The sequence below is a fragment of the Vulpes lagopus genome, chromosome 10 (genome assembly GCF_018345385.1).
Source record: "Vulpes lagopus strain Blue_001 chromosome 10, ASM1834538v1, whole genome shotgun sequence".
Lineage (NCBI taxonomy): Eukaryota > Metazoa > Chordata > Mammalia > Carnivora > Canidae > Vulpes > Vulpes lagopus.
Window position 1 is genome coordinate 57,920,786 of NC_054833.1, and position 23,492 is coordinate 57,944,277.

The 23,492-nt window shown below is 53.8% G+C and overlaps 1 protein-coding gene across 2 annotated transcripts; it reads left to right on the forward strand.

Annotated features, from left to right (window-relative positions):
* The first annotated feature begins 1,866 nt into the window (after positions 1–1,866).
* LOC121500055 (SLP adaptor and CSK interacting membrane protein) lies at positions 1,867–19,759 on the forward strand. Of its 2 annotated transcripts, XM_041771483.1 has the most exons (6): positions 1,867–2,363; positions 8,477–8,532; positions 10,996–11,119; positions 13,042–13,105; positions 14,582–14,655; positions 16,569–19,759. In XM_041771483.1, the coding sequence occupies exons 2-6, from the start codon at positions 8,500–8,502 to the stop codon at positions 16,721–16,723; spliced, it is 450 nt and encodes a 149-aa protein (XP_041627417.1). In that variant the 5' UTR covers positions 1,867–2,363; positions 8,477–8,499; the 3' UTR covers positions 16,724–19,759. The 2 variants fall into 2 exon arrangements, with proteins under 2 accessions (XP_041627417.1, XP_041627415.1); XM_041771481.1 differs by lacking the exon at positions 8,477–8,532.
* Positions 19,760–23,492: the final 3,733 nt, after the last annotated feature.

Sequence of the window (23,492 nt, forward strand, 5' to 3'; positions counted from 1 at the left end):
CTGACGTCTCGGGTTCTGCAGCGTCCGAGGCCAAGGTCTCCGGTGTCCAGCACCCCCGCCCCCCCCCCCCCCCAGAGGGCCGGGCCTGGGCAGGTGGAACCCTGGGAGGCAGGCACCGCACGCGGCCGGCAGAGGGCGCCCCCCTTCCTCGCCGAGCCCCGCGGCCTCCGCTCCCCCAGCCCCGCCTCTCCGCCGCCGCCGCCCTCCCCGCCCCAGGCCCGAGGAAGAGTGTGGGCAGCAGGAAAACCCGCAGGTCCGCCGCCCCGGGCTGGGGCCCAGCGTTCCTCTCCGGCCTCCTGCTGCCTCCAAACACTCCAGCGGGTCTGCCCTGCTCCCGCCACTGCGTGACCTCCTGCCTACACACCCGCCAAGGCCCAGGCCAGATGCCTCCGCGGGAGCTGTCAGCCCCACCACGCCTGTGCTCCCACGGGGCCAGCACTCCTTGCTTTCAACAGGAATGACCGGTGTCCTTCTGTCCTGCAAAAACTGGGCTCCACGGCCACCGGCCGGACTGCGACTTGCCGGGCTCCGAGCTCGGACTTGTGAGTGCGGGCCGGGCACCCAGTGACGGGCGTTGAACCCGGCCTGCGTCTGGTCATGCCCTCGCCGACCTCCCACGCGGGAGAGGCTTCCCTGAGGGCAGATGCCGGGTCTCAACCTCCCCCGGGGCTCCCGCCCCTTGCCGGGACTAAGTGCGTCATTTCTCTCCGTGGATGGCTTGGCTTCCTTTCTTGGTGGGCACACACCTGGGTGCCCTGTCCCCCCAGGCCAGCTGACTGTTACAGCACAGCCTCCACGGCCTAGTCCTAGGGACACCTTAGCATCACCAGGGAGCTCACTTACTTCCCAAAAGCAAGGAAACTGAGGCTCAGGCAGGGGAGGGATGCACCCGGATCTCTGTGGGTAACTGCATGTGGGATCCTGACCCCCTGGACCCTCTCCAACGCCCCCTCCCCGGGGGCCACAGCCTGTTGTGCTGGGTTCCCCTTGGCAGGCAGCAGGTATGCTGAGAATGCTGTCACCTAGCTGGGGCCAGCCCCAAGCGCTGCTGAAACCACATGGGATGCAGACCCAGAAGTCAGGCCTGGGTAGCACAGGCTGAGCTATTCCCACGGGAGCATGTGTTTACTTCTCCAACCATCACTTTAAATCCGCTTTTAGGGAGTGTTTGGAGCAGCTCAACGCTGGCTCGATCTGAAGAAAGAGCACAGGTTCTGCATGCTCACAGGCACACAGGGGCTTGGAGTTCTTCCCTGGCCCAGGAGCTGACTCCAGCTGTAACTCCCCACTCAGGTGTGCTCCCCTGTACCATGGAGGTGATCACCCCCCAGGCCAGGGGAGATGCGGCCAGGCAGGGCACAAAAGGCACTGCCATGGTGGGCGCAGTGCCCGCAGGTGCTGGGGGCTGGGAGTTAGCGGCCGGCTGTAACCCCTGATGGAAACATGCCCCACCCCACCCCCAGCCCAGTGCAGGCCCAGCCCGCCACTGGCTCGAGATGGGCCACAGTGGCGCTGTCTGCATCGTGGAAATTTGCAAAGCTGGTCAGATCAGGAATCCTGTTTTCCTGCAAGCCGGTGGGTAAGCATTTACCAGAAAGCCCAGGGCAGCATCATTACCCCAGAGACTCAAAATAACCTCTGTCCCTGGGGCAGAGGTGGTACACACCCATGTGGCTATTTTTACAGCCAGGCTGTTCCCTAAAGTCAGAACGGTCAATTCGACAAGACAAAACGACAAAATGGTTCACGGATGCCCCAGCCCCGCCACCATGGTCTGCAGCCCCAGGGCACTGCTGGCGACTCTCTACCCCATTTGGTGGAGACCTAGTCCTCCGGGGCGGGGGGGGGGGCGGTGGATGGCTGGCCCAGTAGCCCCTAGGTGCCCAGGTTTCCTCCAGCGGCTCCCACAGGGATGCCCTGTCCCACCTGAGCCTGTGTCGTGCCCGGGTCTCTGGGTGGGAGCCAGCGTCCTCACTCTTTGGGAACCCTATGGGGGCTGCTGCAGCCAAGGATGCCCACACAGGCTCATCTCAGGGACCCCACAGCACCCCGTCCATGCCAGTGAGCCTGCCCCCCACCCCTGGATGGCTGTCTGCCGGGCCTCGTGGAAGGAGGTCTGGGTCCTGAGAGCCTGGGGAGGCAGCTCCCCTGGAACAAGGACGGGCTGCTGTGCAGGCGCCTGGGCCTCCCCCCACCGGAGGGCTGAGCAGGAAGGGGAAGTGTGGTCTGGATGGGCTCACTGCTCCGGGGTGGGCGGGAGGCTTGTGGGTGAGGAAGGCGTCCTGCCAGCTGCGCCGGAGCCACCACACTCGGGCCCCTGCCATACCCTCAGCTGCTCACGGATGGACACCCTTGCTACCCAGGTAAGCATCCAGGCCCGAGCCACCCGAGGGGTCACCCGGGGGTTGTAGCCCAATCTCTGGGTGGCCTTGGCGAGTCCACTGTGCCACCCACCAGCTGGGTGACCTCAGAATCACTGCACCCCTCTGGGCCTCCATTCCCCAGCGTGTGTTGGGGGGATGAAGAAATCTGCGTCTCGGGTTGAAATGACACAATGACGGGCAGCGAGCTGTGTTATCTGTAGAGGGGTGGTTCACCCTCTCTGGACTCTGATAGTGAGAGGACCCCGATGGGTGTGCGCTGGGGGTAAGGGGGCGAGGCAGTGACAGTGCAAACTTTGGGCTGCGTTGTGGGGCCCGTGCAAAACACCCTAGGGGCCACACGCTGTGGCGCCGTCATGCGTGTGCATCTGCTGCATGGGGACTGGTAAGACATCCCATGCTCCCACGGCCCCAAGGTCTAGCTATGCCGGGCTGGCCTCAGATCCCCGTCAGCCATCTGCTGCCACCCCGGGTGGGGGAAATCACCGCGGAGGGGGCCTGGCTCCAGCCTGATGTTTCCAGTTCCACTTTGTCACTCATCACTGGTCCCGAGGGCCACTGCCTTTCCTGGCCCCTCCGCCAGACCAAGCGTGCCAGCGTGTGAACCTCCCGGAGAGCTCTGGAGGTGGGACTCCCCGTGCCTGGTAAGGACAAGACCTGGCGGCTTCTCAGTATTTCTTAGGATCAATGAACATGAAAACTTCAGACAAACAAGGGGAAGGGATGAGCCCACATTCCACAACCTCGCAACAAACAACGTAGTTTGGGTTTTTGCCTCCTGGTTTTTCGGCAGAGAGCGTAGCTATTTTGAGAAGGTAGCACTGTCTTGTTTTGATTAAACAAGTTCTAGAGGGGACTTACAGGCCTCAGCGGCTGTCACCAGGCATCCTCAGTGCCCCCCACCCTCGGATAATACAAGCACCGTGGCCAGAGAGCCACCCAGGGACAGGGTTCCCGGCACCAGAGCCAAACAAAAAAGGCCAGCAACAGTGGGAGACAATTTGACGGGACCCGAGGAAGGATTTATGGATTGCAGAAATCCTGGGATAACTCAGTAGGAAGCTTGAGTCATCCGTAATTCCAAAAGATTCTGAGGAGGACATAGCCAACGCCGTGGAAACACCACAAAGGCCACCTGCTCAGGAGGGGCAAGCAGAGGCTCTTTTAAGATGTGATACCTGGAGTCTTGAAACCGTGTTGGGTTCATGCTTCATAGCGAGGCTGGCGGCAGAGCGAGAGAGGGGGATCGATCGTATTTCCGCACGGTGGAAGGTCTGCGTCCTGGGCTTTCTCCCCATAGGCCCCAGCAGCGCACCCAGGTGTCAAGGGGAGACATGGCACCGCATGGGCACGGGCCCTGCTCTGCTCCCTCAGGGTCTGGGGTTCCTGGAATGTCACTGGGTTTCTTCTCATCTTCCTGCCACCCGATTGCTGCATGCAATCCACTGAGTGGCTCTTGCTCAACTCCCCCCATCACCCAGTCCCACGTGGCAGGTGGGATGGCTCCCTGCCTCTGTGTGTGCCCAAGTCAACACGGTTCTGCATCCAACTTTTACTTCCTTTGGATTCCTTCTCAGGCTGTTATCTCTAGAAACGATATTACGGAATCAGAGGCAATGACCGTGTGATTACTCTTTGCTTCCCCGTCCCCCTGGCGGGGAAAAAAAAAAAATTTAAGTCTGTTTATTTAAGCAATCTCCACAACCGGACACGGGGTGGGGCTCAAACTCACAACCCCCTACTCAAAATCAAGAGTCGCATGCTGCACCAACTGAGCCAGCCAGTTGGTCCCAAGAATCTGAGTGTGAGCAGAGGCACAAGAGAGAATAATTTCAATTGGAAAAATTAAAAGAGATAAAAAGCTGAAGTTAATTTTAATAATACATTTAACTTAACCCAATATATCCAAAGTTATCCTTCCCACATATAGGCCATATAAACATTTATTAATGAGCTTTTTTCCCCGTTCTTCTCTCTGCACGAAGACTTAGAGACATAGCAGGTGCTGCCCCGGGCAGGGCAGGCCTCATTCAAGGGGATTTGTGTCCCAGGCCATGAAGCCCTAACTCAGAGGGCAAGTGAGGAGCGGGACCCCATCTTCCTTCCTCCCATGGAGGCTTTGTTGGAGGCCTCTTGCAACTCCCGCTAGGACACCCCAACACACCCGCATTCTCTCTGAAAATTTTGGGCCTCGCGGCTGCCTCAAATCATTAATTTCTCTCAAGGGAAAAAAAGCCAGCTGTTTCAATACCCAGGACTTGATCATTAGTGGCTCTGGAAAGAAACAGAGGGCCTCATGCTCCCTACTTTTTTAAACACACTCAGCTAGATGAGGCAGGAAAATGCTGCTGGGAAGACATGTCAGAAAGAAGGTTCATGAACTGTTTCACGTATGCCAGTGTTTATGAGTGTTTGTGTAGCCATCTGCCTACACTATACAATTTGGTTATGTAGGGGTTTTTTGGCGTGCTTTATTTATTTATTTTTTTAAGATTTCTTTTTTATTTATTCATGAGAGACACAGAGAAAGAGGCAGAGACACAGGCAGAGGGAGAAGCAGGCTCCCTGCAGGCAGCCTGATGCAGGACTCGATCCCAGGACCTTGGGGTCATGCCCTGGGCCGAAGGCAGATGCTAAAACTCTGAGCCACCCAGAGATCCCTGGTGTGTGTGTGTGTGTGTGTGTGTGTGTGTGTGTGTGTGTGTTTAAAGCAAGTGCTAAATAAACCCACAGTCTCTGGAATTCCCGGTAAGGGGACAGTATGACTTCTGTCACTGACTCCCCAGAAATGCCTTTTGGGGAAGTGAGAGCCAGGGCTGGGGCTGGGTCGGTGAACTGTACTCAGCCACCCACTGGCCCTGAGGCCACTCAGACTTGCAACATGCTCGCTGGGAGGGTGAGCATGTTGCTGGAGTGGAGGAGGAGAGACCTTTGGGAGGCCGGAGCTCCACCCCCAGGTTCCACAGGGCCTCTGCTTCCCTGCCGGCTGTTCAGTGCCTATAGCCGCCGCTGAGATGGTAGGTGGACAGCCAGGTGGCAGGCCGGGCTGGGTCGCTCTGGAATCAGGGTGCAGACTGTAGATCTAAACTGCCTGCCTGCCTGTATCCTCAGAGGGGAAGTCCAGCCACAGGTCAGGGGAGAGGCCTGTGGGTCATTCATTTGCATAGTCCTAAATCCCTCTGGATTGCTTACTGGATCCAGGTGAGGTCTGAGCCCTGCAGACAGGGGTAGAGAGCAGCCCTGCCCAGTGGAGCTGACTGGCCCGCATGGGTGACAGTGAACCAGTGAACCACAGGACGGACAGCAAGCCCCGAGGACAGGGGCAGGGGCAGGGCAGGGTCAGAGTGTGTGGGCCCGGCTGGAGGAGGAACGCATCCCTCCAGTGACAACTTGGGGTCTGCCTCCCACTCCGCCCACCTAGCACCTGCCAACCTGGCTCCTACTTCAGAGAGAACAGGGGTGTTGGATCTCCCTGCTTCCCACCCCCTGGGCCCCAGCATGCCCCTCTCCATCCTCCTTCCTTCGGGCTGGGAAGAGGTCTCTCTTCTCTGTATTGCTTTCCTGTCTCCTGTCCCGACACCTTCATGGTTTAGAAGCACCTTGAAGCCCCTCGTATTCTCAGTGAACCATCTTTCCTCTGCCTTCACGTCCAACCCGCTCTCACCTCTTGGGTCTCCATCACTCTGACGGTGGAGCCCCCATCAGGATCTCATCAGCCACAGAGGTCATGGGGTGCGTGAGATCCCAAGTCTGTCCTGAGGGCCGGATGAGCACTGAGAACCCCCTGACCAGGGCTGGGCCTCTAGCAGGAGGACGAGCTACATAAGACAGTCTTTGCTCCTATGTCACATTCATTTATATCCTCTGGGGACTCTGGATACGATCCTAGGATGCTCCCTGTGCTGGCTAACACCCTAGGGAATCCAAGGAAGCAGTCCCATCCCCTGAGGAGCCGAGAAGTCATTCGCACCCTAGTACTGATCAGGTTTTCTTCCTCAGAGTCTGGCACTCTCCAGCAAATGAGTTTGAACGGACAGGAAGCAGGGGGCGGGGGTGGGTGGGGAGCATGGGACTTTTGCAGAAACTTGATGACACAATTTCAGGCATTGTGACAAGCAAACAGGAGAGGTGTTTGATTCAAGGAGTCTTTTGGAGGGGCCTGCACTCCACCATGCCAGTGCTACAACTGCCCCTGACTGTGGAGTTGGAGGAGGCAGGGCAGGGTGTGCAGACAAGCCTCCCCTGGGCTCACCCGCCCCAACTGTGGGCTCTGCTCCCTGGCCGGACACGTTCCTCCCTGGAGCTGTGCTCATTAAAAGGACTAATTGCTGGGCAGCCCCAGTGGCGCAGTGGTTTGGCGCCGCCTGCAGCCTGGGGTGTGATCCTGGAGACCCGGGATCGAGTCCCACGTCGGGCTTCCTGTATGGAGCCTGCTTCTCCCTCTGCCTGTGTCTCTGCTCCCAAACCCCCTCTCTCTCTATGAATAAATAAAATCTTTAAAAAAAAAAATAAAAGGACTAATTGCCGAGTCCCACCCTGGACCCACAGATAAGAACTGGGAAGGGGCCTGGGACCCTGGCATCTGCATTTTCATGCATCTCCCAAAGCCCCCCGTTCGGCAGTCACACATGAAAGCTCCACTGGTATCAGGGAGACCTGGGGTGGGGGGCTGGCTTCTGAATTTTCCACTTGCTAGCTCTGCGACCCTGGGCCACTGACTCAGACCTAAGCCTCTGCTGTCTTCTCTGTAAATGGGCTTATAACCAGAAGCCGCCGTTGTGAGACAGAGCGTGCAGAGCACTTCTGGCCTGGGCTACGTCAGCACGCAGAGCGTGTTGCTTTTCTGAGACGCATTTTCATACTGCGGTTCTTGCTGTGGGGAATGAGACGTGGCCCACGGCTGAGGCCCTGCTGGAATTGGAAGCCCTCGGGTGAGGGTTCTGCTTTCAGTTCTGTTGTGAAAAGAAAAGCATGCACCAGCTTGGTGTCCACCCCGCAGCCTAAGAGAAGCATGAACTCTGGTCCAATGGCACTGACCTGGAATCTTGGGTCAGTCAACTCCCAGCTGCACTGCCTCTAGCAAATTGCTTCACCTCCTGGCGCCCCATTTCTACTGGGGGTGCCAACAGCACCTCCATCGGGGAGGTTGTAATAGGAATTCAGAGACAAAGCGCACGTCACTCAGGGAGAATTTTATGAAAACAAACAAACAGGGAGCACCTGGGTGGCTCAGCGGTTGAACATCTGCTTTTGGCTCAGGGCGTGATCCCGGGGTCCTGGGATCGAGTCTTGCATTGGGTTCCCTGCGAGGAGCCTGCTTCTCCCTCTGCCTGTGTCTCTGCCTCTCTCTCTATGCTTCTTGTAAATAAATAAATAAAATCTTAAAAAAAAAAAAAAAGACAAACAAAACCACGGTGGCCAGGCCCCACCCCAGATCAGTTAGAGTTGGATGTAGAGCAGACAGTCTTTCAGGCTCCCTGAGTGATTGCAAGGTTCGGGCCAGGTGAGGGTTGGGAACCTCAATATTCTTTCAGTTTTTGCCCAGAGCCTGATATCCAAGCTCCTTGACAACTAAAATCTGAGGGGCACTCCCATGGTGCCTCTTCCCTTCCTTCCTCCAGGTGTGGTGTCCACCAGATGCTCCCCCAGGTGATGGCACCTGAGGTCCGGCCTGCAGCTCCTGATCTCCTCCCAGCAGCAGGGACCCTGGGTCTGCACACCTGTGTGCTTGGCCCCTCTCCCTTTTCTGTGCTCTGGGACTGCTGACCTGGGCCCACGATGATGATTCCTCTTCTGGTCTATAAAGGGCCAAGGGTGCCCCCCGCCCTGGCCCCCAGGGCCCAGCCTCACCTATGAGCCCCAGTCCTGCCTCAAGAACCTCCCTGTGTCCTCAGACTCTTTACAACAAAGATATTCCCTCCCATGGGGCAGAGACACCTCCCAGAAATAGAGACCCATGTCTGACCCCAAGCCTCATGACAGGTCCCTACTGCTTCCTGATGAGGTCAGTGACCTTGGGCCCCAGGCCATGGACGTCTGTCAAAGATAGCAGAGCCCCTCCTCACTTTTCCTCCCTTTTCTTCCTGACTTTCTAGTGGCAAAACACAAACATGAGCCCATGGAAGCGCTTGTGCGGGCGTCTCGTCCTGAGGTGAGAACCCGAGGTGGTCTGTGGGGTAACCCTACACAGCCCCAGCCTGTGATGGTGTCAGGCCACAGCCAAGGGGGAAGTGATGGCGCAGGTGGAATTGAGGTGGCTGCTCAGCAGCCGGGGAGACAAGATCATCCTGGGTGGTCCGGGTAGGAGACAGAGTCCAAAGAGGAAGAGGAGGCAGACGTGGCTATGGAGGGACTGCCAGGGACATGCCACCCAGCTGGTTCCGGGCATAAGGAAGGGGCCACGGCCCAGGAACACGAGTGGTCTCTCGAAGCCAAACAGAACAGGGAGATGAATAATAAATAAATAAAATATTTTAAAAATAGTTTCTTTTGATTACTAAGCCGACTGAGTTCAGTTGGTAAAATTTGGCAATGCTCATTTTATTTTTTTAAGAAAAAAATAAAGAAAAAATAAAGAAAAATAAAAAATTTTAAAAAATAATAAAAGAAAAAAAATAAAAAAATAATAATAAAAGAGGGGCAGAGGGAGAGGGAGGAACAGATGCCCCTGCTGATCTTGGAGCCCCACTCAGGGCTCGATCCCAGGACCTCGGGATCATGACCCGAGCTGAAGGCAGATCCTTAACCAACTGAGTCACCCAGGCTTCCTTATGTGGCATTTCCTTAAGTCCAGTGCCCTGTGACCTCCCTGGACCCGGCAAAACCAAATTTCATGGGGCCCTCCTGAAAGCCAAGTTCCCAGTCTCCATGCTTCTCCTTTTTCCCCTCTGTTCTTCTTCCTCTATTGTTTTCGTTAGCACCTCCTGAAAAGGTGATTTACGTGCGTTTGAAAAGGTGATTTACGATAAAACCTCTGCTCAGTGCCTGCCTGATGGTCAGGCTACCTGGTTAGCTGACAGTTCACCCCGTTAAGACTAAATCCCCAGCACACCCACACGACCATGGATAAATGGCAAAAGCATAATGCTTATTGAAAAGTTGAGCAAAAAAGCTGCAGAACGATGCACGTACAAGACCACTAGTTACACACAATTGGTATGGCCAAAAGATGTTCTATTTGGTCAAGCCAAACCTTCACTAAAACAAACAAACAAAGTTTGGAACTGAAAACCCAAATTACAGTAGAAACAACATCAAACATCATAAATGAAGACACGATGCTAGTAATATAAACAGGTACTTAGTGAGCCAAGTCAGAAGTCTTTGTAGGAATCAGAGCCTTAGCTTACTTTACCCCGTTCCCCTGACTGGGTCTCCGTTTATTTTTTTAAAGATTTTATTTACTTATTCATGAAAGACACAGCGGGGAGAGAAAGAGAGAGAGAGAGAGAAAGAGAGAGAGGCAGAGACAGGCAGAGGGAAAAGCAGGCTCCATGCAGGGAGCGTGACATGGGACTCGATCCCGGGACTCCAGGATCACGCCCTGGGCCGAAGGTAGGCGCTAAACCACCAAACTACCCAGGGATCCCCTGGGTCCCTGTTTATATTGCTAATATTACTCAGAAGCATGAATTGGAAGTGGCTCTGTATGAATATGCATGAGTTTCCATTTAGCTAATACCAAGGATATGCCAGGCCTCAAGGATCATTTTTCTTTTCAAGATTGTATTTATTTATTCATGAGAGACACACAGAGAGAGGCAAAGACCCAAGCAGAGGGAGAAGCAACCTCCCTGGGGGGGGCCCAATGTAGGACTGGATCCCAGGACCCCAGGGTCATGCCTTGAGCTGAAGGCAGATGTTCAACCACTGACCCACCCAGGTGATCCAAGGATGATTTTTTTAAATTTTAATATCCAAATAGAGTGCTCACGCCCTGGATGAGGGGTGCCCCGTCCCTCCCCCAAGAGCTCCCCACATTCCTATTCCTAGGAATCCCACCTGCAGGCTGCTCCCCACTGGCGGGGGCCTCACGGCTGCTGTTTTACTCACACATACATTACCCCTGGTTGGAAAACCACCACCCACATGTCATTACTCCCCGGGCTCCGTTCCTACAAACTTTTATTGTGCAATTTTACTGCAGATTTGATGGTGACAAAAGATTACAGCACAATATGACAGGGGCAACAGCTTCAGACTGAACATTAGTCATCACTATCCTATGAGAGCATTGGTCATCTTCCACCGCGGGGACCTTCCAACAATCCTCAAATCTTCTGCTCTCTTGTTTCCTTTTCTTATCTTTTTTCCCTCTTTTTCAGCCCAGCTTTACTGAGATATGATTGACTTCTAACATTGTGTGGGTTTAACATGTAGAGCATCGCTGGCCGGCACCGCTGCCATGTTGTAAAGGAGGACACACCGATGCTCAGAGGGGCTTCAGGACCTTGCCTAAGGTCTCCCGGCTGCGCAGGGGGAGGGTTTGCCCCAGCCAGCGCCTGCCCAGCCCCTAAGCAGAGGTAGCCCCTCCACGTGGTAGACAACAGCCTCCCACCGCTCCCTGCCAGATGCTCTTGCTCCTGCATCATCCCTCTGTCTCCATTCTCCTCAGGGTCTTACTGCGATGGATTGGTGGAGGGACAATTTCTGGATCATCTTAGCTGTGGCCATCATTGTCGTCTCCACAGGCCTGGGCCTTATCCTGTACTGTGCCTGCAGGCAGCTGCTTAGACAGGGTAATGGTGGTATCCCCTGGGGCAGGTGGAGGGAGCAGATCTGGGGTGCATATCCTTGTGCATCAGGGATAAGATGATTTGTTCTGGGCCTGTATCGGCTGAATTTTGGATTAAGCATCATGTGCTCTGGGTTTGAGTCCTAGCCCTCCCACTAGCTTACATCTCTGAGCCTCGGTGTCTCCATCTGCACAGCAAAGGGAGGGAGGGTAACTCCTGTCCAGGAACTCTGCAGGCCCCCGCAGGGTTTGGGTGAGGGCAGAATCTGTTTCAAGGCACAGGATGCTCCAGCGCTTTCTCTCTCTGGTGTGGCTGCTGGTCTTACTTCCGGGACTTAGGAGATAGCTCAGACCCAAGGAATGTCAAAGGTTGTCTCAATTCCAAGCCCATCAAGTTGTACACGTTAAATACATGGGAATATATACAGCTTTTTTGCAAGTCCATCATCCCTCAACAAAGTGGGTTTGTTTTTTTTAAATATTTTATTTATTTATTTATTCATAAGAGACACAGAGAGAGAGGCAGAGACACAGGCAGAGGGAGAAGCAGGCTCCTTCTCGGGGAGCCTGATGCGGGACTCAATCCCAGGACCCCGGGATCACACCTTGAGCCGAAGGCAGACGCTCAATCCCTGAGCCACCCAGGGGCCCCCAAAGCAGGTTTTTTACAAAAAGACTGTCTTAATGCATGAAAAATGAGCTTAGTCCGTGACCAACACATTGGCCACCCCGGTTGCCTTCTCTAAAGTCATACTCTGAATTTTCCAGAGTGCAAGCTGCCTTGGCCAGAGGTTGTTGGCATCCTCAGAATATAAACGAGCAGCTTCCTGAAGGCCCTACATGAACTTTAGATGACCTACGCGCAGGTTTCCACTTTGCTGTTCACGTCCCAAAACATGAAATCCTTGACTTGATTTGATGGTGTGTTTTCTTGAGATCCTACCCCTCTGTTGACCTGCAGAGGGTAAAGACAGTGAGAAGGGTGGCCAGCTCCCCTGGGGGGTCAGCCTGGACAGGCACCCCTCAGTGCCCTGGGTCTGCCCTGAAAGATTAGAGCCACACAAGGAGTGAGACCCTGTCATCCTCCTCAACCTCTTTTTGTAGATAAGCCAGTTAAGGTTCAGAGAGAAGCCAAGCCTCGATGAGGCCACAGGAGTTGGGGGCAGAGTGGGGACCAGAACTTGCATCCACCGGGCTGAACATTAGTCCCTTCACCCCTTGGTGGCAATTGGTTTTTTAAAGACAAAGCATATTCTGGGTCCCATGGTCCTCTGTCCACCTGCCTTCTTAAACTGTTTCCTTTTTAGATACGGATGAAAGCATGACCCTAAAACAAAAACCTTACCCCATTCTCTTTTATCTCAACCCACTGCTCTTCACATGTAGGTTATAATTAGCAGTAACGTGTAGGTCCAGCACACCACAGTTTTTTTTTTTTAATTTTTATTTATTTATGATAGTCACACACACAGAGAGAGAGAGGCAGAGACACAGGCAGAGGGAGAAGCAGGCTCCACGCACCAGGAGCCCGACGTGGGATTCGATCCCGGGTCTCCAGGATCGCGCCCTGGGCCAAAGGCAGGTGCTAAACCGCTGTGCCACCCAGGGATCCCCACACCACAGTTTATGAACAGCTTTTCTCATTCTTTCTTTCATTTCCCCCCCAACCACACTCTGGGTTGCTCATTCCACCACTATTTCTGGGCACTGAGGAAGCAAGCAGGGCCACCCTCGTGAATTACCCAAAGGCCGGGAGACTTAAAGTCAGTCTCCATTCCTTACCTGCTCCGTGTCCCCACAGTGGTTCTTCCCAACTCCACCCCAAAACACCCTGAACACACTCAGTGTCTGAGGGCCTCTGAACTCTAAAGTCACATCTTCTGCTAATTCCTCCCAAATGAAATATGCTTATTGGATTGCTCTTAGGCAAGAAGTGGGAAATTGCCAAGCCCTTGGAAGAAAAGCGAAGAGATGATGAGAAGATGTATGAGTAAGTCAGGGGAACCGGTTGGTCTTTTGCGTCTAGAGAGCCCCGCACTCACACCCACCCCTGCACCTGCACTTCTCCGCGGGATGCCCTTGACGCCTACTGCGCCTGAGCAGCCAGTGAGCAGTCACATGTGCCAAGTCCCCCTGCACCAAGGGAAAAAGGATTCGGGCTTTTGGGGCCTCGGGGCACCGTCTGGGGCTCTGCTCTCCAAGTCGTCCTGGGCTCGTCTCATTTCATAGAGGTCATAGGTCAAGCTCTGTGCACTGGGCCCACCACTTAGGGTTAGGCCTACCCTCCTGTCCTTTTCAAGATTTTATTTTTAAGTCATCTCTACCTCCAAAGTGGGGCTGGAACTCACACCCCTCCTAGGTCAAGAGTTGCAGGCTTGCTCTACTGACTGAGCCAACCTGGTGTCCCCACCCTCCTTTTCTTTAGATGGATCACAAGTGTAGTCTGTTTAAGGCTGGGTGCTTAAGGAAAATAGGCCCCTTGTTCTACTTCTGTATTTTGTGATATATTTGGGGCTTTTATGATTGCTATGCGTTGGGCATAAACCCAGGTTCACCTTTAGGGTTGATGACTCTCTAGAGAAGGACTCACAGGACCCAGAAAAGCTACTGTAGTCACACTTATGGGTTTTTGTAGTAGAAGGGCGCAGAGTAAACTCATCAAAGTGGAAAGTGTGTAGGGTAGAGCCCAGGAGAAATCAGGGGCAAGCTTCCAGGAGTCCTCTCCCAGTGTGATCTCACGGAGCAGGCTTTCTCCCAACGTGGGTGTGTGGCACCATGTGCAAAGCACGGCCAGCCAGATAGGCTCACGGAGCCTTGGCTCCAGCTGTAGAGTGGATAATTCATCATAGCCTCCAAAAGGGCTGGAGATGGAGTGTATACTATCCAGTGCCGCTTGGCTTATTTGGTGAGCTGTGTTTTGTGAGTGTCATTGCGTGTGGTTATGGGCGGCCCACCCTCGCTCCTATAGTCTTCCACGGTGGGAGTGCACCATGACGAATTTATCCACTCTGTGGCCACTGCACACCTTGGCGGTGTGCAGTGTGGGGCTGTTGTGCATGGTGCTGGGATGGATATTCGGGCACACGTCTTCTGGTGAACACACGCAAGCCTTTCAGCAGAGTGGGCCCGCGGGTGTGGACTGTGGTCACGCAGGTGGGCTGCGGTCACACACTGTGTGCACAGGTGGCTTCAGGAACTCTTGTGTTTCTGCAAATCAAAGCGCACCTGGTGCTTATTACCTCCCCTGCCTGAAACTGCCTGGGAAGGCACGCTCCATGCTAAGTCCAGCTGGTCCCCGGGGACAGAGGCATCAGCTTCTTTACAAATAGTATACAAAACCTAGAAAAGGCGATGCCTCCTGCTTTCAGGGACCAGGGTCTGAATGTTCAGCGCTGTCCTTCTTCTTCTCATGCTGACCACCAGCATGGTCAGAACCACACCCTGATCTCTCTCTCTCTCTCTCCAGGAATGTTCACAATGAACCGCTGGTTCAGTTGCCCCCTCTGCCACCCAGAGGTCTGCTTTTTCCAGAACACACATGTAAGTATCTGTCTCTGATTGCAGTTTCCTTCGGGGTAACAAATGTATCTGAATATCTCAGCTCAGGCTGCCCAGGACAAAGTCCCATAAACCAGGTGATTTAAGCAATAGGAATTTTCTCGTGGTCCTGGAGGCTAGAAGTCCAAGACTGAGGTGCCAGCCAGTGTGGCTGGGGATGCTGGGGTGGGTAGGGAGAGAGGGGGGAGGGAGAGAGACAGTGAGTGAGCTGGTGTTTCTTTTTATAAGGAGACGAAGCCTATGAGATCAGGGCCCCACCCTTGTGACGTCATTTGGCCTTCATTACCTCCATAGAGGTCCCGTCTCCGACACAGCCTCACTGGGGGCTGAGGACTTCAACATATGAATGTTGTAGGGATGCAAAACTCAGTCCAGAACCCTGGAATCTGCAGACAGTAGCAGCCTTTTGGAAGGGACAGACAGGTCGGAAAGGGGGCGGGGTAAGCAGCAACGCTCCCAGCTGTCGCTGTGTAAATTCAAACCCCTGCTTGGAGCATGAGTCAAAAGGAACATGGGGGTGTCACTGGGCTTCCTGCACTGGCCGCCGGAAAAACTCCGCCTGGTCCCCTTGACTGGAATGTTCTTCTCTAAGCTGCTTACATAGGGGCCTCACTTCATCCTTCACAAGTCAGCTCAAATGTCGGCATCTCGTGGCGCCTAGAGGGGCCGAGTCAGTTAGGTATCCAACTCTTGGTTTCGGCTTGGGTCACGATCTCAGGGTCCTGGGATCGAGTCCCACGTCTCCTGCTCCCTCTGCCTCTTCTCCTCCCCCTGTTCTCTCTCTCTTTCTCAAATAAATAGATAAAATATATTTTTTTTAAATGTCAGCACCTCAAAGAGGCCACTGCCGCCCACCCTCTGTAAAGCGAAGGCCATTATCCAAAATTGTCTCATTTCATTATTACTCAGTTGTTTACGACCCGTGGAACACAAAGCCCTGGGAAAACAGGAGCCTTTCTTATCTTGCTCACCATGCCTTAACCACCGCTGAGAGCAGTGCCTGGAGCTTAGGAACTCATAAGAGCGTATTGCTTGCACAGATAAATCCTAATATGAGCCCACATTCATTGAGCAGCCCTGTGCGAGGCACCTTATGGACACCATCTTATGCCATGTGCTCAACAGCATTATGAGGCAGGTTTGTGGTTATTCCCCTTTGGCAGATGAGGACATGGAGAAACAGAGATGTTCAGTGACTCACCCGGGGCCACACAGCATGTGACAGCTCAGGCCTGGGTAGGAACCGGGGGTGTGACTGCAGTGCCCTGCGGGAAATGAAGGGTGGTCCTCTCTCAGGCCTACGTGAGGAAGACGAGATTGTAGTAGAGCTGCTCTGGTCCCATCTGAGGAGAGCTGACTGTCTTGCTTTTCTTCCCCGTGGCCACTTGGGTGCTTGTGCTACATACCTGTTCCCTAATTCCACGTTCTGCAAACACCACCATCCCCTTTCCTTCTGAACAGAGATCTGTGCCTAAGTAATTAGGGGAAATTCTGGAAAACACTGTAAGTCACTGTGAGGGATGTGCCAGAGAGGAAATGTGGTTTGCATCACTTCCCCATGAAAATGAGGCTCCCACACAACTCTACTCATCTGGGTACTAGCTCAGGTCAGTGTGTTGTCTACACTTCCGTTTCATGGTTCCCATGCCATGTGTGTGGTGTGCAGGCAGAGGGACCCGGGAGCCAGGGTGTCTGACCCACATCTGCCTTTCACTCAATTGCGGGATCCCGAGGCTGGGTCATGTCTGCTCATCTACAACTCCCACAGATGGGGTCGGGTCCATCAGGGAGCGGGAAGGTCACCCAGACCCATGGAAATCAACACTGAGTCACTTAGTCAAAACCATGTAAACACACAGTAGCTTTGCCTCTAAGGATTTATTTGCATATTCTAGTCCCACAGGAACCCCCAAGTCAGCCGTCGAGCACATACTCACTGGTCAACAAAGTGAGAAACAAGAAGACAGTTTCCATCCCGAGCTACATTGAACCTCTGGACGACTACGATGATGTTGAAATCCCCGCCAATATGGAAAAGCAGCGCTTCTGAGACAACCATTCCTTCTTTCTTGACAAGCCCAAGGGGGTTCACCCAGCTTTTTAAACCAATCGAGAATGAGTGAACTGCCATAGGTCATGGGATCCTGAAAGCCGGTGCTCACGTGGTGGAGCTCCTTTAAAATCAACACCTCCTGAAGCTCAGAGCATCGGCATCCAGCAGAACCCGCGCTGAGGATCTGCCCTGCGGACCTGGAGGGCTCAGGCCTTGAACTCCTGTCCACTGGTTCCCTCAGGAGGACCTCTGGGGCCTGTGGCTCTCCGACCCCCTGAACCCGTGAGAAACATTCCTCCCCCTTCCTCTCTCTTGTTTGGTTCTAAGTGATGCTACATTTTGGTGTCTGACTCCAGAGCCTTCAGGCTCCCACCCCCACCTTGCCCCCCCCGGGTCTTGCCCACCTCCTTGCAGCTTCTGCAAGGGTGAGTATGGCTCTTGCTTCATGTGAACCAACCCCCCAACATGCACCCCAAACCCCAGTGCCTCCCCATGACCTTGGCCAGATGGACCTCAGAGATTCAGGTTCTCACCCATCTTTTCTTGTGCTTCCCACTTGTATCGTAACAATCAACAGGGACAGATATGATCTTGGGGGGCCAAAGCACACACGTTACATGCAGCTGTGTCATTTTGCACTATGTGTGGGGCGAGGGGGTACAGGAAAGGCAGGTTTCCCCAGGGAAAAACCATGGGGAAGAGGAAAGAAAGGGACAGTGAATGGGCAGATTCATATGTGAGTCCCTTGGGTGACCTTCTGTGCAGACAGCAGCAAGGTCACCGCCCTGTCCTGCTGCAGCAGTGCCTGCATCCTCTGGAACCCCAACAGTCCCCTAGCGCTGACTGGCAGGGTCCCCGGGCTTGACGCGTCCTCAGTGGACCCGAGGCACTGATGGCCAAGCCTTCCCCGGGGAACCCAGCACCGAGCAGGCTTGCGGGGAGAGCACTGAGGGCTTCGGGAAGGCGAGGAGGGCCCCTGGGGCTGAGCCCCTCCTCAGAGACAGACATGTGTGCCTGCCGCCACCAGCTGCTGGGATGGCCTCGCCGCTGCCTGCTGCCCTACCAGGGGGGACGGACAGTGGACACATGCGCTTCCTCTCGCCTATATCCCAGGACGTGTGGATGTCCCGCCACCCGGGGTCACCACCGCCTTGCTGTGGGGCATGGCCCTGTGCCCCCTGAACTCATGAGCCAGAGAGGACTCCCTCCCCAAGTTACAGGGGAAAGATTAATACGCCAAAGGACAGAAGAGTTTGGCCCGCGTGCTCTCCCTCTTACAGATGTTTGGCAAACCATCCATGTCTACGATGGGAGTTAAAAGCAAATTAAAAGCAAATACCAGGGACAGGCTACCTCCTACCTCCTCCCTCCTCCCTGGTGTCTGGGATGGCACCATCTCCTGTACTCCTGCCGCAACCCCCCCCCAGGCCATACCCAGATGGCTGCTCTTCTACGGGCTCTTCCCAGTCTGTGCCCCAACCCTGCTGGAAGAAAGAGCAATGGGGCCACCTCTGTGGGCTCAGGGTCCCTCTGCTCATAACTCCAGCCATGCCTCATCCTGGGTCCCAGACCTGCTGCCCCAGGAACCCTCCCCCTCAAGTTCAACATATCCTGAAAGGAACCACGGCCCACCCCCAATCCCAGACTCCTTCTGCTGTGCTACCTTCTCAATCCCTGGAGTCAGAATCTGGTCCAGGGTGTAGGGTCCTCTGCTCAGGGGTCCCCACCTCCTGTGACTGTGCCTCTCCAGCAGCCCCCCAGACAGTCTCCTGCCACTGACATCACAGCCTCCGGTCCCCTTTCTACACAGCAGCCAGTGGTTTTCCCAAGGGGGCATCTGACCACCCCATTCCCTTGCCTAAAGCTCTTCTTCACCCATTGCCCTCAGAAGAACTCCAAACTCCTTCATATAGGTTATGAGATTTGTCAAGATCGGGTCCCCAGGTGTCTCCTGCAACCTTCTCCTCCCCACCCCCTTGCAACTTCCAAATTTTTGGCTCCAGTCATTTGAGATGACCTGGTCTGTAGTCCCTCTTGCCCCTATTGTTATGCGCAGCAACCTCCCACCTATCTAGAACGTTCTTCCCCACCCTCTCATCCCATCTCTGCTTAGAGCCTTTCCTCTGAGGTGCTCTTCCCATAATGTTAGCACCCTAGGATGATCTACTTACCCATCCTTCTCCCCTACTACATTGACAGCAACGTGGGGACGGTGTTCTCTCCATCCATCCATCCATAGCACACTTCCCAGGCACTTCATGGATACTCAATAAACACGGCAAATGAATGATCAGTTGAATGAATGTATGAACTTGGCCTTTTGGGAGCACATCTCCCTCTGTATTACAATGGCCTGATCACTTCCCCACCCTTCTTTCTAATCTGGGGCTCCTCTGGGGTGGAACTTGGCTGGCTCACTGCTAGACGCCCCATCACTAGCACGGACTCTGGCACGTGGTGGGGCCCTTAGTAAACATTTATCAGATGTTGAACATTGGCCAGAAGAAACCTACCAATCAGTTTGATCAAAGCAAACAAGCAGTTTCTCTCTGAGCCTGTATGATTTAGGGGAGATGTTATACTGGGTACCTGTAATAAAGCCTTTTTTTTTTTTTTAACCAGTTTGGTTAAAAAAAAGAAAGTTGTTGCCAGTTTGGCAACTTGATAGCATTATCAAGATTTGACGGGGCCTTTTTGTGGATTCTAGCCCCCTAGGGACCCCCGGCCCAAACTCACCAATAAATAAAGGTAGAAATAAGACGGTTCCCATTCTGAGCATATGAAATCTAGAGGTGACCATGAGGATGGCAAAATCCCCACAAATATGGAAGACCGCCATTTTGAAACACCCCTGTTCTGTCATCTTAACTCTTTTGGAACAGGTGGTTCACTCATATCACAAATAAGTGGGGGTAGCCCCAGTGGCGCAGCGGTTTAGCGCTGCCTGCAGCCCAGGGCGTGATCCTGGAGACCCTGGATCGAGTCCCGCGTCGGGCTCTCTGCATGGAGCCTGCTTCTCCCTCTGCCTGTGTCTCTGCCTCTCTCTCTCTGTCTCTATGAGTAAATAAATAAAATCTTTAAAAAAAAAACACAAATAAGTGGGCTATAGTTTTCTTTAAAACAGTTAAGTCGGGGATCCCTGGGTGGCTCAGTGGTTTAGCGCCTGCCTTCCCCCCAGGGCGTAATCCTGGAGTCCTGGGATCGAGTCCCACATTGGGCTCCCCCAAATGGAGCCTGCTTCTCTCTCTGCCTGTGTCTCTGCCTCTCTCTCTCTCCGTGTCTCTCATGAATAAATAAATTTAAAAAAACACAAAAAAACAGTTAAGTCTGATTTTTATGATACAAGAAAGATAGTTTTCAGGGAATGCTCAGGAAGCACCAATCACAGATCTCACAAAGCATGTGTATCAGTCAGTACGGTGTGGACTGCAAGGAAGATGGTCCAACAACGAGGACTATTATGGCCTCACAAGACAACAAGCCTACAGGTAAACAGACCAGAATACAGCAGGCTCCAAGACTCAGGAGCAGGGGCTGACTTTTCTTTGATTCTCTTAGCTGTACAATTCATGGTGCCGAGGCAGCTACCACAGCTCTGGGCATCCATCACATCTCCCCACACGATAACATTTGAAGTTACAAAAGATCGGGGCAGTTCCTCCCAGATAGCTCTTTTAAGCAGAGAGGAAAGCTTTCCTAGAAGCCCCAGTGGCTTTCCCTGATGCATCATTGGCCTGGACTGGTTGGTGCACACGCCCAGCTGTGAGAGATACTGGGGAGTGAACCATGAGTGATTTTCAGCCCGTTCTTGCTGGAGCTGGGATTTGCCATGAAGGGAAAAGGGGGCAGGTGTTGCTGGATGGGTGACCTTGGGTCAGTACACTTTTGGCAAATGACACTATTCATTATTTGCTCTTGTTCCCGTTACCATGTTAGAGGCATTGGGGGTTCAGGGTTCCGGGGGTTCACCTTTTTTTAAAGATTTTTATTTAATTATTCATGAGAGACACACAGAGAAAGGCAGAGACACAGGCAGAGGGAGAAGCAGGCTCCCTGCAGGGAGCCTTATGTGGGACTTGATCCCCAGACCCCGGGGTCATGACCTGAACCTAAGGCAGACGCTCAACCACTGAGCCACCCAGGTGCCCCCAACCTAAGTACATTTTTAAAAAAATTTATTTAGCATGAGAGAGAGAGAGTTGAGGGAGGGACAGAGGAAAAGAGAGAGAGAGAGAGAATCTCAAGCAGACTCTCTGTGAGCAGAGTCCACCATGGGGCTCAATCCCAGGTCCCCAAGATCATGACCGGGGCCAATATGAAGAGTCTGACACTCAACTGACTGAGCCCCCCAGGCACCCTTCAACCTAAGATAATTTTACCTCCAAAGAAAAACTGCCAGCAAATGCTGAGTTATGCTTCAGGATATGCACACAGCAGTATTTAGGGGAAGAAATACGGGTGTTTGTGATTCACCCGAAATGCATCCAAAGGCAGGGTGGGTGGAGAGGCCGCAGGGGAGGCCTGAAATGAACGTGGACCTTCCTGCCACCACTCCAAGTGCAGACAGGTCTGGGTCCACCCCACCTGCATCCCACCTGCTCACCCACTTCCTGGGAATCGGACATGGGGGAGTAGGTGCGTGTGGGTCAGAGACTGAGGCTGTGGCCCGACTCTCTCTCCTGGCAAAATAAGTCCGCCTACATGGTCAGCAAATGTCTCAGGCCCACCATAATCCAAACCTCTCAACCAAGGACAACCTTCCCTGACTTTGCCATGTGGACCTCTCCAGAGCTACAGGGACCAGAGTCAGAGTGTGGTCCTGGGGGTTGGGGGGCCCGGCCATGCCGCCAGGGTGAAGGACTCTTGTTCGCCTCCCCAGGATGCAGTCTGCTCCTCCCAGCAGAAGCCCAGGATTTCCCTGTGGGCTCCTCTTCTTCCTCTTCTCTCAGGTGGTACCACACGTATGGGGTCTCGCCCCACCCCCGCATACACACACCCCCACCTAGGGGCTCGAGCCTATGACCCAGCCTGGCGAACCGGAGGCTCTCGCTTCCTCGGCCCAGTGACTGGTTGATGCTGGGAGGACCAGGGAAGGTGTTCACTTGCTGTCAGAGTGGACTTTCTAGAACACCAGTTTGATTAGGTCAAGGCCCCACTTAAAACTCTTCAGTGGGGTGCCTGGGTAGCTCAGCCTACTGGGCTTCTGGCTCTTGATTCCAGGGGGGTGGTGACCTCAGGGTCATGAGATGAGCGCTGCATAGGGCTCCAGGGTCAGCATGGAGTCTACTTGAGGTTCTCCCTCTCCCTCTGCCCCTCCTGCTCATGCTTGCTTTCTCTCTCTCTCAAATAAATGAATATATCTTTAAAAAATTTTTTTAAAAATCTTTCAGTGGCTCCCTTGTGCCTAGACAACCTCCAGACTCCTTAACATGCCATGCAAGACCCTGATAACCTGCTTCCCGCTGGCCTCATTTCAGCCTCCAGTCCTCTTACTTGCAGCACCCCCACCCCCCGACCCCTTCCCAGCATCAAAATGATGCCAAGGCTTTGCATATTCCTTCTTTCTGCTGGGACCATCCTTCTTCTGCTTCCCTACCTGACATGGTGACTCAACCCTTAGCACCCAGCTGCAGCTGCGCATTCTTGGGGAGATGACCACACCCCTCCACCGAGGTAGGCACACTCTTCCTCACCAGCCCTCTCACACTTTTCACAGTGCATAACTACCCCGCTCTCCGCAGTTTACACAGCTTTCATTCCCAGCACAGGCCAGGCCCCTCCAGGGTGAGGGTTACATCTTCAGACGAATCTCGATTCCAGTTCACCCAGGACGGTTTTGGCTTTTGTGGGACATCCCGTGGGATGAATGGTGCCCTCTCCACTCTCCACGGTGTCCTGGTTTGGATGATGACTTATATGTTCACCGTACTTAAGCAGCATCTGCAAAGGTAGTTTTCCTGGGAATGCGCGAATAAGAGATCCTTCCTAGGGCTCATTTCTTCTACCAATTAAAGAGCTGAAGTAGATGACTTCTGACTTCACTGCTCACATTGAATCAAGGAAATCAGGAATCTGAAAGGCTAAATCCAGCAGTTCTGATTCAGCGCTCCCTGGAAAAGGACCCTCTATACAGAATCAGAGAATTCTGCATTGCAACAACCTATTCACACTTGCATCAGCACCCTAGAAACCTGGGGGCGCCTGGGGGCTCAGTGGTTGAGCATCCGCCTTCAGCTCAGGGCGTGACCCCAGGGTCCTGGGATCAAGTCCTGTATCGGGCTCCCCGCAGGGAGCATGCTTCTCCCTCTGCCTGTGTCTCTGCTTCTCTCTCTCTCTCTTTCTCTCTCTGTGTTTCCCATGAATAAATCAGTAAAATCTTAAATCAAAAAAAAAAAAAGAAAGAAACCATTACCTGCTATGACCCCATAAATATGTTAGATCCTCCTCAAGACATTTCCCGCAGTGACCCCACCAGTGGCTGCATGTGCTCCTAACAGAAGAAAACCAATTTTTGTGTGTTCTCAAGATGCATGTGGCATCAGTGGCATCGTTAGGGCCCAGACATGCGTCCTGAGCTGTCAGGTGCTCCCATTCCTCACCTGTACCTTCCGCCCTCCCCAAGGGCACATGCACCTCTGCCAATGCCACATGGGGAACCAAGCCGCCCCTAGGTCAAGGCTAGGTGGCCAGAAGCCCTCCACCACTGATACACAGGCAGCAAGTGGCAGCGGCCACATTTCATGTTGGTAGAGCAAGGTGTGCCAGT

Excerpts from the sequence above, each read along its gene's own strand:
- LOC121500055 (XM_041771481.1), top strand. The coding sequence starts at position 2,085 with ATGGCTGTCTGCCGGGCCTCGTGGAAGGAGGTCTGGGTCCTGAGAGCC. Across the intron at positions 2,364-10,995 it reads TGGACACCCTTGCTACCCAG|GGTCTTACTGCGATGGATTG; the intron begins GTAAGCATCCAG and ends CATTCTCCTCAG. Across the intron at positions 13,106-14,581 it reads GATGATGAGAAGATGTATGA|GAATGTTCACAATGAACCGC; the intron begins GTAAGTCAGGGG and ends CTCTCTCTCCAG.